This window comes from Oncorhynchus gorbuscha, unplaced genomic scaffold (genome assembly GCF_021184085.1).
Source record: "Oncorhynchus gorbuscha isolate QuinsamMale2020 ecotype Even-year unplaced genomic scaffold, OgorEven_v1.0 Un_scaffold_141:::fragment_3, whole genome shotgun sequence".
NCBI lineage: Eukaryota > Metazoa > Chordata > Actinopteri > Salmoniformes > Salmonidae > Oncorhynchus > Oncorhynchus gorbuscha.
Window position 1 is genome coordinate 718,454 of NW_025744684.1, and position 17,365 is coordinate 735,818.

Sequence of the window (17,365 nt, forward strand, 5' to 3'; positions counted from 1 at the left end):
GAAAGTCTAAATATGTTTTACAAATATCATGTTGAGTAAACTAGCTATTCTTATTACACTTTATCTAGTTGAATGAAGCCATGCATTGTGGAATTGCCCATGAAGCACATGTACGCAGATACGAGCTATAAGAATACCGGGACATCACATGTAAAATGGGTTTGCTTTGGATTCCGTCGCTGACAAAGAGCAATACTACTTGTCCACTGTGGAAGAGTTGCTAGATAAATAAGTTAGCTAGCTTCTAGTTCCTGCAATATAGCTAGCAAAAAGCTTCTCTAAGGTAAACATAATGATTACAAATTGTCACTGGCCAGAATTCAACAAGAATGTATAGGTCAATTAGATGTTCATAACAACAACTGAATCAAATGTTGTTTTGAATATCTTTCTTAGGCAAGATGAGTGGTAATTCTGGTAAAAATCCTGTGCCCGTCGACACCAATGGCATTACTCCATTTCAACAGATGTTGGCTTCCTGCTCAGGGGCTCTCCTGACGTCATTGTTTGGTGAGCATTGGAACCCTCCCCTACACACACATACACTGACTATATATACACTGCTCAAAAAAATAAACACTAAAATAACACATCCTAGACCTGAATGAATGAAATATTCTTATTAAATACTTTTTTCTTTACATAGTTGAATGTGCTGACAACAAAATCACACAAAAATTATCAATGGAAATCAAATTTATCAACCCATGGAGGTCTGGATTTGGAGTCACACTCAAAATTAAAGTGGAAAACACAGGCTGATCCAACTTTGATGTAATGTCCTTAAAACAAGTCAAAATGAGGCTCAGTAGTGTGTGTGTGGCCTCCATGTGCCTGTATGTCCTCCCTACAACACCTGGGCATGCTCCTGATGAGGTGGCGGATGGTCTCCTGAGGGATCTCCTCCCAGACCTGGACTAAAGCATCCGCCAACTCCTGGACAATCTGTGGTGCAACGTGGCGTTGGTGGATGGAGCGAGACATAATGTCCCAGATGTGCTCAATTGGATTCAGGTCTGGGGAACGGGCGGGCCAGTCCATAGCATCAATGCCTTCCTCTTGCAGGAACTGCTGACACACTCCAGCCACATGAGGTCGAGCATTGTCTTGCATTAGGAGGAACCCAGGGCCAACCGCACCAGCATATGGTCTCACAAGGGGTCTGAGGATCTCATCTCGGTACCTAATGGCAGTCAGGCTACCTCTGGTGAGCACATGGAGGGCTGTGCGGCCCCCCTAAGAAATGCCACCCCACACCATGACTGATCCACCGCCAAACCAGTCATGCTGGAGGATGTTGCAGGCAGCAGAACGTTCTCCACGGCGTCTCCAGACTCTGTCACGTCTGTCTCATGTGCTCAGTGTGAACCTGCTTTCATCTGTGAAGAGCACAGGGCGCCAGTGGCGAATTGGCCAATCTTGGTGTTCTGCACGGTGTTGGGCTGTAAGCTCAACCCTAACCTGTGGACGTTGGGCCCTCATACCACCCTCATGGAGTCTGTTTCTGACCGTTTGAGCAGACACATGCACATTTGTGGCCTGCTGGAGGTCATTTTGCAGGGCTCTGGCAGTACTCCCACTGTTCCTCCTTGCACAAAGGCGGAGGTAGCGATCCTGCTGCTGGGTTGTTGCCCTCCTATGGCCTCCTCCACGTCTCCTGACGTAATGGCCTGTCTCCTGGTAGCGCCTCCATGCTCTGGACACTACGCTGACAGACACAGCAAACCTTCTTGCCACAGCTCGCATTGATGTGCCATCCTGGATGAGCTGCACTACCTGAGCCACTTGTGTGGGTTGTAGACTCCGTCACATGCTACCACTAGAGTGAAAACACCGCCAGTATTCAAAAGTGACCAAAACATCAGCCAGGAAGCATAGGAACTGAGAAGTGGTCTGTGGTTATCACCTGCAGAACCACTCCTTTATTCGGGGTGTCTTGCTAATTGCCTATAATTTCCACCTGTTGTCTATTCCATTTGCACAACAGCATGTGATATATATATATATGTATATATGTATATATATATATGTATATGTATATATGTATATATATATGTATATATATATATGTATATATATATGTATATATATATATAATGTATATATATATGTATATATATATAATGTATATATATATGTATATATATAATGTATATATATATATATAATGAATATATATAATGTATATATATATAATGTATATATATATGTGTGTATTGCAATGTGATTGTGGAACTATTATATTTAAACTGGTTGAACAACTGTCTTTTTTTCAGTCACACCTCTGGATGTTGTCAAGATCAGACTCCAGACTCAGAAAAGTCCCTTTCCCAAAGGTAATAAGACAATAATCAATGTAACCTACCATTCCTCTGTCCTCTCTCTAAACCACAGTGCTCAATCCATTATGTATGTCTTCATTGTTTTCCAGGGAAATGCTTTGTGTATTGCAATGGCCTGATGGACCATACCTGTGTGTGTACGAACGGCAACTCCAAGGCCTGGTACAAGGCCCCCGGCCACTTCAATGGCACTCTGGTAAACATCTCTAACACCTCTACCCAACTCCCAAGGATTGGGTTGGTGTGTATCGTGTGCAATGTGATGAAAATTATGTCTAGCCTATCAGAGGGTAACATTGAGATATTGCTCATTCCTTACAGATTTGCACAAGTGGCCAAGGGTCAGAGGCTATGGGCGGGATGGGACTAGGGCTGTTACGGTGACCGTATTACTGCCACACGGGCGGTCATGAGTCATGATGGCAGTCAAATTCCACATGACCATTTAGCCACTGTAATTAGGCTTTCCAAGCTCTGATGCTGCTGATGGTCATTAGTAGCCTACCAAACTTGCTAACTGTCTGGTACGCAGTACTCTATTGTCCCTCTATTGTCCCTCTAATCACTCTGACATCAATGCATAATTGCATTTGCGGTCACTTTTGAGAATGGTGTTTTCTCCTAATGGAACAGTTGCGCTTCTACTGCCGTGTGCACATTGCTGCGCATATAATGTGAAGAAATACCCTAATAGTTTATTAAAATGTTAAGCTAAATGTTTTGATCTGTTGCATCAGCCTCATCATTTAAAAACATGTTTTTGTATGCTAGTGGTTGTGAGTGAGAGGTGCTTCGGGGCGCGCAGCCAGGAGAGGGGAATTATAATTATTATATTCAGCCCAAGGGCACCACGGCCACTAGCCGCAAAAGGCATGGATTTATTTTAGGGGGCATTACTGCCACACAAAGGGGATGCCACCGGGAAATTTGAGGCATTATCAAGTGCTTGTCGAATTGTGATTGAGAGACTGATTAAGTGTATACAGCCTGCATTGTACACTCTTCAACAAACAAAGCAAAGCTCATGTCTTTCATGCAACTTTTTTCGAATCATCATTAGTTACTTCTTGCAGCCTTAGAATGTATCGTCGTCCGGGTTAGGGAGGTTTTGGCCAGTAGGGATATCCTTGTCTCATTGCGCACGGCGTTTCCTCTGACACATTGCGGCTGGCTTCCGGGTTGGATGCACGCTGTGTTAAGAAGCAGTGCAGCTTGGTTGGGTTCTGTTTCGGAGGACACAAGACTCTCGACCTTCGTCTCTCCCAAGCCCATATGGGAATTGTAGCGATGAGACAAGACAGTAACTACTAACAATTGGATACCACGAAAAGGGGGGTAAAAAATAAAAATACAATTTTAAAATTTTAAAAGCAATGTTCGAATCACAACTAAAGTTACATAAATAACTCTAAATTAAGCAAATTGGATTACCTGTTTCTTCGTTAACCGCTTAACACAGAATAGCAGCATGTGTTCACTCCCTCAAATCATTTGGAGAAAATATCCTTTCTATTTTATTAAGCTATTAAGCTAATGGTAATATAAAGTAATGCCACGGAATTCTAAGCAAATCTTGTCTGCTAAATGAACTAGTGTATCCCACAGCCATATGGCATAGCCAGATCAGGACCTAACATAAGGACAACTCAGAGTATTCTATTCTGTTTTTCTGAAATAGACTACATTTTCTTCATATCATATTTCTTTAGACCCTTCTAAAATAAATAATGGATTTATTGTGATGGTGTAGGCTATATTACATGGATTTATTAGACTTTTTAAAATGTAGATGTTCCAAAGGTGTGCATCAGTAGCTTGTAGGCTGTGTGGAAGCCAGGAGATGTTAAATGTGTTTATGTTAATTAACTGTCAATTACCGTTAGACCGGCTGTTATTTGCTTGACAATCACCGGCTGACAAAATTTCATGAACGCCACAGCCCGTGGGACTTGGAACCAGCCTCAAGTGATGGACCCATTGAATGCTAACCACAAGCATTATAAAGATGTACAGTGGCAAGAAAAAGTATGTGAACCCTTAAGAATGATCATAACAACAGACAAACACACTCTTCTTAAACTAATAACACACAAATGATTGTATGTTTCTTGTCTATATTAAATACATCCTTTAAACATTCACAGTGTAGGTTGGAAAAAGTATGTGAACCCCTAGGCTAATGACTTCTCCAAAAGCTAATTGGAGTCAGGAGTCAGCTAACCAGGAGTACGACCATTGAGACAAGTTTGGAAATGTTGGTTAGAGCTGCCCTGCCCAATAAAAAACACTCAAAAAATTTGAGTTTGCTATTCACAAGAAGCATTGCCTGATGTGAAACATGCCTTGAACAAAAGTGATCTCAGAAGACCCAAGAATAAGAGTTGTTGACTTGCATAAGCTGGAAAGGGTTACACAAGTATCTCTAAAAGCCTTGATGTTCATCAGTCCACGGTAAGACAAATCGTCTATAAATGTAGAAAGTTCAGCACTGTTGCTTCTCTCTCTAGGAGTGGCCGTCCTGCAAAGATGACTGCAAGAGCACAACGCAGAATTCTCAATGAGGCTAAGAAGAATCCTAGAGTGTCAGCTAAAGACTTACAGAAATCTCTGGAACATGCTAACATCTCTGTTGACGAGTCTATGATACATAAAACACTAAACAATAATGGTGTTCATGGGAGGACACCGCGGAAGAAGCCACTGCTGTCCAGAAAACCTATTGCTCCACATCTGAAGTTTGCAAAACAGCATCTGGATGTTCAACAGAGCTCCTGGCAAAATATTCTGTGGACAGATGAAACTAAAGTTGAGTTGTTTGGAAGGAACACAACACTTATGTGTGGAGAAAAAAAGGCACAGCACGCCAACATCAAAACCTCAACTGTAAAGTATGGTGGAGGGAGCATCATGGTTTGGAGCTGCTTTGCTGCCTCAGGGCCTGGACAGCTTGCTATCATCGACGGACAAATGAATTCCCAAGTTTATCAAGACTTTTTGCAGAAGAATGTAAGGCTATCTGTCCGCCAATTGAAGCTCAACAGAAGTTGGGTGATGCAACAGGACAATGACCCAAAAGACAGAAGTAAATCAACAACAGAATGGCGTCAACAGAAGAAAATACACCTTCTGAAGTGGCCCAGTCAGAGTCCTGACCTTCTGAAGTGGCCCAGTCAGAGTCCTGACCTTCTGAAGTGGCCCAGTCAGAGTCCTGACCTTCTGAAGTGGCCCAGTCAGAGTCCTGACCTTCTGAAGTGGCCCAGTCAGAGTCCTGACCTTCTGAAGTGGCCCAGTCAGAGTCCTGACCTCAACCCAATTTAGATTCTGTGGCATGACCTCAAGAAAGCAGTTCAGACCAGACATCCAAAAATATTGCTGAACTGAAACAGTTTTGTGAAGAGGAATGGTCCAAAATTTCTCCTGACCAGTGCAGGAGTGCGAACACTCAGTTTGCGAACCGAGTGTGAACCGATTTTACATGTAGAATTGCACAAAAGTGTCGGCAGTCAGACATCAACAGTGTGCTGAATGAACGGTAGACGAACGGGAGATCCACATTCGGTACAACCCTTAAGCATTTATAATGTACATGTACATCAGTATCATGCATTTGACCCTCTCTGCAGGATGCCTTTATTAAGATAGTCCGCAGGGAAGGTATCAAGTCGTTATGGAGCGGCCTCCCTCCAACCCTGTGAGTCTGAAGTCTGCCGTTACTCTGCCTCATTACTAATTCACACTGCTTACTGGCCTTCAGCACTGATTTATGGTCAGCTGTGTCTTGAGTGGCTGGCCTGCTGTGATTCAGCAAACTCATAGTCTATTGATAATTCAGTTGTTTACGATTGTTTCCCATTGTTCTGCTCATTTGTATCGAGCAGTACGGATGGACACTGTGATTTTGTAGACTCAGGGTTTATCGATATTTGTTTTGTTAATGTTTTATTTTAAATCTCTCAGTCCTGGATTTGTGTCTGAGTGGTGTGGTAACGGCTGAGTCATGGGCTGTTGATTAATTTGGGAACATTTTATTTGTACCTCTTGTTTGTACCCATCTGATTTGTGTCTGATACAGTAAAAGCTGATTCATTTTATTCGTTGTTTATGGATATTTCATCTGTTGATGTTGGTTTCTTGTTTGTAATGGCTGATTTCAATGAGTCAGGGTTCTTGAGGAAACATTAGATTTGCATCTCTGATAATGCTTCTTTCAGTATCATGGCGGTCCCGGCGACAGTGATCTACTTCACGTGTTACGACCAACTGCGTGCTGCCCTGAGGGTCAGGATGGGGTCACACGCTGAGGAGGCACCTCTACTAGCAGGCGCCCTCGCCAGAGGTGAGCTGACCTCTGAGTTTACAGGTCACTGTGGTGATGTATACTTGAGAGCGATAAATAGTGATAGAGTGAATAACATTGTTTTGTCTATCCACTAGAAAGACCTTAAGTAACCCAACTGCTGCTTCCTATCCTAGACTATGGTGACGGTCATCTATCAAAACACAACCAAGACCTTACTTAGCGAATTAGATGTATACTCTATATTATAGGTACTTAGTTGTATTAGTAGTTGTAGCAGTAGTTGTTATTAGTTATAAGCCTATTAGTAGTTGTGCAACAACTTTTTATGCTGTTAATGTAATTATATTTTATTATCATTATAATTATTTAAATGTTGTTATTATTAGACAGTAGTTGCCATATTCTTCTTCTTACTAAGTACTTTTATAAAATAAAAATTATATATATATACACAGTGGGGCAAGAAAGTATTTAGTCAGCCACCAATTGTGCAAGTTCTCCCACTTAAAAATATGAGAGAGGCCTGTAATTTTCATCATAGGTACACTTCAACGATGACAGACAAAATGTGTGATAGACAAAAAAAAATCCAGAAAATCACATTGTAGGATTTTTTATGAATTTATTTGCAAATTATGGTGGAAAATAAGTATTTGTCAATAACAAAAGTTTATCTCAATACTTTGTTATATACCCTTTGTTGGCAATGACAGAGGTCAAACGTTTTCTGTAAGTCTTCACAAGGTTTTCACACACTGTTGCTGGTATTTTGGCCGATTCCTCCATGCAGATCTCCTCTAGAGCAGTGATGTTTTTGGGCAGTTGCTGGGCCATTTTCAGTATGTATTGTATGTGTATGTACAGGCTTTCAACTCCCTCCAAAGATTTTCTATGGGGTTGAGATCTGGAGACTGGCTAGGCCACTCCAGGACCTTGAAATGCTTCTTAGGTGTTTCATGAAATGTTTTGTAAAAGGATAGCCACTCCTTCAGCCCACTTGCCCAGGTGGTGTGTTTGGCATCATTGTCATGCTGAAAGACCCAGCCACGTTTCATCTTTAATTCCCTTGCTGATGGAAGGTTTTCACTCAAAATCTCACGATACATGGCCCCATTCATTCTTTCCATGGCCCCATTCATTCTTTCCTTTACACGGATCAGTCGTCCTGGTCCCTTTGCAGAAAAACAGCCACAAAGCATGATGTTTCCACCCCCATGCTTCACAATAGGTATGGTGTTCTTTGGATGCAACTCAGCATTCTTTGTCCTCCAAACACAATGAGTTGAGTTTTTACAAAAAAGTTATATTTTGGTTTCATCTGACCATATGACATTCTCCCAATCTTCTTCTGGATCATCCAAATGCTCTCCAGCAAACTTCAGACTGGCCTGGACATGTACTGGCTTAAGCAGGGGGACACGTCTGGCACTGCAGGATTTGAGTCCCTGGCGGCGTAGTGTGTTACTGATGGTAGGCTTTGTTACTTTGGTCCCAGCTTTCTGCAGGTCATTCACTAGGTCACCTCGTGTGGTTCTGGGATTTTTGCTCACCGTTCTTGTGATCATTTTGACCCCACGGGGTGAGATCTTCCGTGGAGCCCCAGATCGAGGGAGATTATCAGTGGTCTTGTATGTCTTCCATTTCCTAATAATTGCTCACACAGTTGATTTCTTCAAACCAAGCTGCTTACCTATTGCAGATTCAGTCGTCCCAGCCTGGTGCAGGTCTACAATTTTGTTTCTGGTGTCCTTTGATAGCTCTTTGGTCTTGGCCATAGTGGAGTTTGGAATGTGACTGTTTGAGGTTGTGGACAGGTGTATTTTATACTGATAACAAGTTCAAACAGGTGCCATTAATACAGGTAACGAGTGGAGGACAGAGGAGCCTCTTAAAGAAGAAGTTACAGGTCCGTGAGAGCCAGAAATCTTGCTTGTTTGTAGGTGACCAAATACTTATTTTCCACCATAATTTGTAAATAAATTCATTAAAATGGAGTAGAATTTGAGTAGAGTCTTATGGCTTGGTGATATAAGCTGTTTAGAAGCCTCTTGGACCTAGACTTGGCGCTCTGGTACAGCTTGACGTGCAGTAGCCGTGAGAAGAGTCTGTGACTAGGGTGGCTGGAGTCTTTGACAATTTTTAGGGCCTTCCTCTGACACCACCTGGTATAGGAGTTCCTGGATGGCAGGAACTGGGCCGTACACACTACCCTCTGTAGTGCCTTGCGGTCGGAGGCCGAGCAGTTGCCATACAAGGCAGTGATGCAACCAGTCGATGGTGCAGCTGTTGAACCTTTTGAGGATCTGAGGACCTATGCCAAGTCTCATGAGGGGAAATAGGTTTTGTCGTGCCCTTTTCACAACTGTCTTGGTGTGCTTGGACCATGTTAGTTTGTTGGTGATGTGGACACCAAGGAACTTGAAGCTCTCAACCTGCTCCACTACAGCCACGTTGATGAGAATGGGGTGTGCTCGGTCCTCCTTTTCCTGATGTCCACAATCATCTCCTTAGTCTTGATCATGTTGAGGGAGAGGTTGTTGTCCTGGCACCACACGGCCAGGTCTCTGACCTACTCCCTATAGGCTGTCTCGTCGATGTCGGTAATCAGGCCTACCACTGTTGTGTCATCAGTAAACTTAATGATGGTGTTGGAATCGTGCCTGGCCGTGCAGTCATGAGTGAACAGGGAGTACAGGAGGGGACTGAGCACGCACCCCTGAGTGCTGAGGATCAACGTGGCGGATGTGTTGTTACCTATCTTTACCACCTGGGGGCGGCCCGTCAGGAAGTCCAGGATCCAGTTGCAGAGGGAGGTGTTTAGTCCCAGGGTCCTTAGCTTATTGATGAGCTTTGAGGGCACTATGGTGTTGAACGCTGAGCTGTAGTCAATAAATAGCATTCTCGCAAAGGTGTTCATTTTGTCCAGGTGGGAAAGGGCAGTGTGGAGTGCAATAGAGATTGCATCATCTGTGGATCTGTTAGGCCGGTATGCCAATTTTAATGGGCCACGGTGTTGATGTGAGCCATGACCAGCCTTTCAAAGCACTTCATGGCTACAGATGTGAGTGCTATGGGTCGGTAGTCATTTAGGCAGGTTACCTTACTGTCCTTGGGCACAGGGACTATGCTGGTCTGCTTAAAGAATGTTGGTATTACAGACTCGGACAGGGAGAGGTTGAAAATGTCAGTGAAGACACTTGCCAGCTGGTCAGCGCATGCTCACAGTACATGTTCTGGTAATCCGTCTGGCCTTGTGAATGTTGACCTGTTTAAAAGGTCTTGCTCACATTGGCTGCGGAGTCGCCTGGAACAGCTGGTGCTCTTATATGCATGTTTCAGTGTTGTTTGCCTCGAAGCGAGCATGGAAGTAGTTTAGCTCGTCTGGTAGATTAGGTAAAACAAATGTAAGTTTCCCTGCATTAAAGTCCCCGGCCACTAGGAGCGCCGCCTCTGGATGACGTTTTCCTGTTTGCTTATGACGGAATACACCTCATTGAGTGCGGTCTTAGTGCCAGCATTGGTCTGTGGTGGTATGTCGACGGCTACGAAAAATACAGATGAAAACTCTCTAAGTAGATAGTGTGGTCGACAGCTTATCATGAGATACTCTACCTCTGGTGAGCAAAACCTTGAGACTTCCTTAGATATTCTGCACCAGCTGTTGTTTACAAATATGCATAGTCCATAACCCCTTGTCTTACCAGACACCGCTGTTCTATCCTGCCGAAACAGCATATAACCAGCCAGCTGTATGTTGATAATGTCGTTATTCAGCCACGACTCCGTGAAGCATAAGATATTACAGTTTTAATGTCCCGTTGGTAGTTTAATCTTCCTCGTAGGTCGTCGATTTTATTTTCCAATGATTGCACGTTAGCTAGTAGAAAGGAAGGCCTACGAATTCTCAGAAAGCAGCCCGACCTTCGCCCTCTTTTTCTCCGTCTTCTCTTCACGCAAATGACGGGGATTTGGGCCTGTTCCCGGGAAAGCAGTATGTCCTTCACGTCATGCTTGTCGGGCTCGTTAAAGAAAAAAAAAGTGCCTACCAGTTGGTGGTGAGTAATCGCTCTTCTGATGTTCAGAAGTTATTTTCGGACTTAAGAGACGGTAGCAGCAACATTATATACAAAATAAGTAGAAAAATATGTTACAAAAAATTAACAAAAAAACAGTTGGTTAGGAGTGCATAAAACATCAGCCATCTTCTCCAGCGCCATGATATAATTATGGCCTCCTTTTCATGTGAGAAAGAAATGTATGTGTTTAACTGCTCTGCTTAACTGCTCTTTCTGTGTGTAGTGCTTATAAGTGTTTTCTCGCTCTCTCTCTCTTTCTCTGTCTCTCTGTGAGTCAGTGGGCTCTGTGACAGTGATCAGTCCGTTGGAGCTGATCCGTACTAAGATGCAGTCCCAGAGAAGTTCGTACAGGGAGCTGAGTGAGGTTATCCACTCTGCAGTACGCAACGAGGGTTGGCGGTCTCTCTGGAGGGGCTGGGGACCCACACTGCTTAGAGACGTGCCCTTCTCAGGTAGAAACAACACAATGTCTATCACTATATCTCTCTCAGGTAGAAATAACACAATGTCTAGCTCCATCTCTCTCAGGTAGAAACAACACAATGTCTATTACTATATCTCTCTCAGGTAGAAATAACACAATGTCTAGCTCCATCTCTCTCAGGTAGACACAACACCATGTCTATTACTATATCTCTCTCAGGTATATAACACAATGTCTATCACTATATCTCTCTCAGGTAGAAATAACACAATGTCTATCACTATATCTCTCTCAGGTAGACACAACACCATGTCTATCACTATATCTCTCTCAGGTAGACACAACACCATGTCTATCACTATATCTCTCTCAGGTACACACAACACCATGTCTATCACTATATCTCTCAGGTAGACACAACACCATGTCTATCACTATATCTCTCTCAGGTATATAACACAATGTCTATCACTGTATCTCTCTCAGGTATATAACACAATGTCTATCACTGTATCTCTCTCAGGTAGAAATAACACCATGTCTATCACTATATCTCTCTCAGGTAGAAATAACACCATGTCTATTACTATATCTCTCAGGTAGACACAACACCATGTCTATCACTATATCTCTCTCAGGTATATAACACAATGTCTATCACTATATCTCTCTCAGGTATATAACACAATGTCTATCACTATATCTCTCTCAGGTATATAACACAATGTCTATCACTGTATCTCTCTCAGGTAGAAATAACACCATGTCTATTACTATATCTCTCAGGTAGACACAACACCATGTCTATCACTATCTCTATCAGTTAGAAACAACACAATGTCTATCACTATATCTATCTCAGGTAGACACAACACAATGTCTATCACTATATCTATCTCAGGTAGACACAACACAATGTCTATCACTATATCTCTCTCAGGTAGACACAACACCATGTCTATCACTATATCTCTATCTCTCTCAGGTAGAAACAACACAATGTCTTTCACTAATATAACTATCTCAGGTATACAACATTCTCTATTTCTCCCTCTCGCTCTCTCTTCTCTCTAGCCCACTGTTCTCTCTCCCTCTTAGTGTTTGATAACAGGAGTTCCATATTGTCTGTTTCCTCCTCAGCCATGTACTGGTATAACTATGAGAAGGGGACGGCGTGGCTGTGTAAGCACAACAACATCAGAGAGCCAACGTTTGCCATCACCTTCATATCCGGAGCGGTGTCTGGATCAGTGAGTCTTCTAGCTGTCCTCTCAGCTCAACTCATACTGTTCTGTCTAGTAGAGCACCTAGATATATTGAACATTGAATATCTGATGTAGTTTGTTGTACCTTTCTAATGTTATTCTAGCTCTGTAACTCTTCTTCTGTGCTGACATGGTGTTATTCCATCTAATACTGCTAGAGGGCAGCATTGTCAAATATAAGTGTGATTTCTAACCCTTGTTTATGTCTTCCTTCAGATTGCTTCCATAGTAACTCTTCCCTTCGACGTTGTGAAGACCAGGAGGCAGGTGGAGATAGGGGAACTCCAGGCTATGAATTGTGGGTATAGAACTCCAGGCTGATCACCTGATTCATGGAATCATCCTTATGATCTTTAGTGATGTGTTGATGTGTAGTGATCCTGTACTACTAACCCAGCTATGTTGTCATGTCTCTGCAGTGTCGTCCAAGGCCACCTCCTCTACTCTCAGTGTGATGACCAAGATTGTGGCTGAGAACGGCGTGGGTGGACTGTTTGTAGGTAGGTCAGGCTACAGGGATAGTTCACCCAAAACACACAGTTACCTCAGGTTAGTCTCCTAACTGGTGACCTACTTTCTCTCTTCCACCCCTCTCTCTCTCTCTGTCACTCCCTCTCCTCCACCCCTCTCTCCACCCCTTTCACTCCCTCTCCTCCACCCCTCTCTCTCTCCGTCACTCCCTCTCCTCCACCCCCCTCTCTCTCTGTCACTCCCTCTCCTCCACCCCTCTCTCTCTCCGCCACTCCCTCTCTTCCACCCCTCTCTCTCTCTGTCACTCCCTCTCCTCCACCCCTTTCACTCCCTCTCCTCCACCCCTCTCTCTCTCTGTCACTCCCTCTCCTCCACCCCTCTCTCCACCCCTTTCACTCCCTCTCCTCCACCCCTCTCACTGCCTCTCCTCCACCCCTCTCTCTACCCCTTTCACTCCCTCTCCTCCACCCCTTTCACTCCCTCTCCTCCACCCCTCTCTCTACCCCTTTCACTCCCTCTCCTCCACCCCTTTCACTCCCTCTCCTCCACCCCTCTCTACCCCTTTCTCCCTCTCCTCCACCCCTCCACCCCTTTCCTCCCTCTCCTCCACCCCTTTCACTCCCTCTCCTCCACCCCTTTCACTCCCTCTCCTCCACCCCCCTCTACCCCTTTCACTCTCTCCTCCACCCCCTCTCTACCCCTTTCACGCTCTCTCCTCCACCCCCCTCTCTACCCCTTTCACTCCCTCTCCTCCACCCCCTCTCTACCCCTTTCACTCCCTCTCCTCCACCCATTTCACTCCCTCTCCTCCACCCCCTCTCTACCCCTTTCACTCTCTCTCCTCCACCCCCCCTCTCTACCCCTTTCACTCCCTCTCCTCCACCCCCCTCTACCCCTTTACTCCCTCTCCTCCACCCATTTCACTCCCTCTCCTCCACCCCCCTCTCTACCCCTTTCACTCTCTCTCCTCCACCCCCCCTCTCTACCCCTTTCACTCCCTCCTCCACCCCCTCTCCTCCACCCCCCTCTCTACCCCTTTCTCTCTCCTCCACCCCCCCCCCTCTACCCCTTTCACTCTCTCTCCTACTTTTCTCTTCTAGGTTTCATTCCCAGGGTGATCAAGGTGGCCCCAGCCTGTGCCATTATGATCAGCTGTTATGAGTTTGGGAAAGCCTTCTTCCGCAAGCACAACCAGGAGAGGCTGCTGACCAGCACCACCTGACCTGACTAGGGCCTCTCACACACACAAACCACCACCATAGACAATACCAAGAACACAATCAGCCATCGGCTACCTCTACCTTTCCCTGGGTCCTTAGAGATTGTCAGGTGTAACTTCGCATGCCTGTGTCCTCCCAGCTGCTTAGACACTCCAACACCCTGTTAAAGTGTTCAAGTGTGATCTGTCATGTGACTAGCTGGAAGTAGCTAATGTTGGCGTTTAGGACCCAAGAACACCAGGACTTGATTCTGTTCCAAAGCAGGACATATTGGCAGACATGAAAACAATATTGAAGACAAATATTTGTAGGTAATCAATATTATTCATATTTTCTTATATTTCTCAATCAAGCTATACTGCACTTAATCACCATACTAATTGTGACAAGAGAAAATAGTAAAAGTGCACAGATTGTATTTGAAATATCATTTTCACAACTACTTAAAAATGATTTGCATAATCTTTTTCCTGTGCACTCATGATGAAATGTTATGAAGTGCATTTAATTACACTGGCCTGTAGGTGTTAGACTTATCTGTAACCAGAAACTGGGGGGGTCATATTGGACAAGTGTTTTATCCCATTACGTTAGTTATTGAGGTATGGGGGTTGTGTGCACTGTGCCATCCGGGGTCTGACAGTAATAGTAATCATTTGATGGATGCTTATATTTGTCCTGTTTCACACATGTACACGTGTGTATCATACCCATGTCTGAAATGGGTAAATGTGTGTTTTGCATATCCCGACACCCTCAGAGTGGGGTCAGGGACAGTAGAGATGAGGGTCAAAGCTGTGAATGAGGCAGGATAACTTCTGGTTAGTAGTCTCTGTCCCGCAGAACCCCCTCTCATTCCCTGCCGCTTTCTCTCTCAATTCATGACCCCAACTCTATCACCTCATTCTCAACCCTATTGGAAGAGAAGGCCCAAGGTCCTTCAGGATACATGTTCTGTTCAGTGCCAGACTGACAGTTTAAACCTGAAATTCAACTCTTAACTTGCACCTCTTCCAGAATCCCATATTCAATCCCCAGTCAGCCAGACATGGACTGTGAACACCTGTACATGTTCTCAAAACATGTAGCAATGATATATATTTCTATTGTTTAATATATTCTACAATGATCACCTGTAGTGACACGTTTTCCAACTTTGTACAGAAATACATAGAATACAAGTCACATTTTGACATTTGAATTGTTGAATCAATTGTTTATTAGATCAGGAAAAATGTGTGATTTGGTTCAATCCAGTAGTTTGTCATATGATAATACAATTCATAATTGAATCCTGTTGAACAAATCTAAATCACGGAGGTTGTGGTGGCTTCCGTGGCATCAGTGTACCACAACAACTGATCAAGTTAAAAGGAAGAAGGGCTAGCATGGAGAGGTGTAATGTGCTGTTCCACTGTTACAGAAGCTTTCCCTGGTAAGATCCTAGCAGCGTAGAGATTACTGCCAATGTTGATGTATGGAAACAATCTCTCTGTAAAAGTGTGTGTGAACGTGTATATGTGTGTGTTATTATCAAGGTCGTAAAAGGACAGTGTATCTCTGTTCCAGTCCAGCTGCACTCTGATCCGATGGGGTTTATTTTCCAGTGTCAGGACAGTCTGTGGCCCTTTTGGACACCGTGCCCAGTATTTATCATTATAATAGCCTACACGCCAGAGTCCAGTTTGTACCACTCCCTTCCTCTGGACAGACTTATAGACTACACCTACAAACCATACTGTATTGTCCCCGACGTCTGTATCCCAACTGTGTGTCCCAGAATCAAAGCCCTCAGAGCCCAGGACCATTCGATAGTTATCAAACCTCTCTGGGTTGTCAGGAAGCAGCTGTATCCCATCACTGAATCTCATACTGGTCAGATCGTCAGACAGGATGAAACATGGATGGGCAGTGTTGGGGTCCAGAATCACAGGCGCTGAACAGAGAAAAACAGATCCACTGTTTGTTTTAATTTACTGGGACATTATTGCCAGATGATCAGTGATATTTTTTTTTATCTGAAATTGTCTATATGCAATTTTAAAATATTTGTGAAGATATGAACATTGGTAAGAATAAAATCAGACTCACTGTATTGAACAGACTTCAGCATCTTCTCCAAAACTCTGACCTGCAGGTTTCCCAGGTGCTTTGCCACATTGATCAGCGCTCCAGAAACAAGCTCTGGATCTGGGCTTGTGCACTGGGCTCTAGAAGAATATCCAAGAGTTAGTGATACGGTGGGGTTGGGTTCAGAACCACAGGGAAGAGAGAGAGAAGAGGCCGATCACTTAGGGTCCAGATTCTTCACCCTTCACCTGAAGTGTTGCGGACAAATAGGCAGTAGCCTTACCTTTTTAACGTGTCCTTGTAGTTCTGCAGGTGAACAAAAGAGCAAATCAATCAATAATACATGTAATCACTGAAATCAATCATCAGTTAATCAATAAATCTATCCCAAATAACCTCTAGACAGCACAGAGATATTGGTCCTTACCTGCAGGAATGCGATGTCATCAGATACCAGGTCCTACTTTATGGCTCTCGTTGTGTCTAAAATGGCTGCTCTCTGTTCATATCGTCAATTATCTTCTTCATCCTCTTCTTCCTCCCCCAGGACAGCCATCCTGGCTGCCTCTTCATATCGTGGAAACTGGTGAAGTTTCTCAAAGTCCTCCTGAATCTGATTTTCTGTCTGAGCCTGGCTCTAGAGACAGTTTGTCATCAGGCATTACACTATATTTCATATAAATCTGAAAGGTTTTTCAAAACATTATACTGTTTAGGAGGCTGTATGGAACGTTCGTTACTTATTGTTTACTTAAAATGTTGGCTTGGGGGGCCTCCCGGCTGGCGCAGTGGCTAAGGGCGCTGTACTGCAGCACCAGCTGTGCACCAGCGACCCCTGTGGCGGGCCGGGCGCAGTGCGCGCTAACCAAGGTTGCCAGATGAACGGTGTTTCCGCCGATACATTGGATGAGTGCTGTGTCAAGAAGCAGTGCAGTTTGGTTGGGTTGTATCGGAGGACGCATGACTTTCAACCTTCGTCTCTCCCGAGCTACTAAACAATTGGATACCACGGAATTGGGGAGAAAAAGGGGTAAAATAATAAATTAAAATAGGTTAGCTTGAGTGTTGCCTCTATGGTTCATATACACATGATATAACAATCAACTTCCACACAATCCTTATTTTAAGGCTTTTGCTCAGTCGTAGGAAGGTGTTTGTCCAATTACGTAATTTCTGGGTAATATTTATGTCCATTTA

General features: G+C 44.0%; 1 protein-coding gene and 1 long non-coding RNA gene across 2 annotated transcripts; one reads left to right on the top strand and one right to left on the bottom strand.

Annotated features, from left to right (window-relative positions):
- The first annotated feature begins 11 nt into the window (after positions 1-11).
- On the top strand, positions 12-16,066 carry LOC124017020 (solute carrier family 25 member 40-like). The gene is made up of 11 exons (XM_046332358.1): positions 12-283; positions 397-510; positions 2,277-2,336; positions 2,432-2,538; positions 5,966-6,033; positions 6,554-6,678; positions 10,997-11,170; positions 12,283-12,392; positions 12,624-12,705; positions 12,827-12,907; positions 13,979-16,066. The coding sequence occupies exons 2-11, from the start codon at positions 402-404 to the stop codon at positions 14,098-14,100; spliced, it is 1,038 nt and encodes a 345-aa protein (XP_046188314.1). The 5' UTR covers positions 12-283; positions 397-401; the 3' UTR covers positions 14,101-16,066.
- On the bottom strand, positions 15,999-16,481 carry LOC124017021. Its single transcript, XR_006835445.1, has 3 exons — positions 16,452-16,481; positions 16,190-16,308; positions 15,999-16,034 (listed from the first exon to the last, which is right to left on the bottom strand). It is a non-coding gene; the product is annotated as an uncharacterized LOC124017021 (long non-coding RNA).
- Positions 16,482-17,365: the final 884 nt, after the last annotated feature.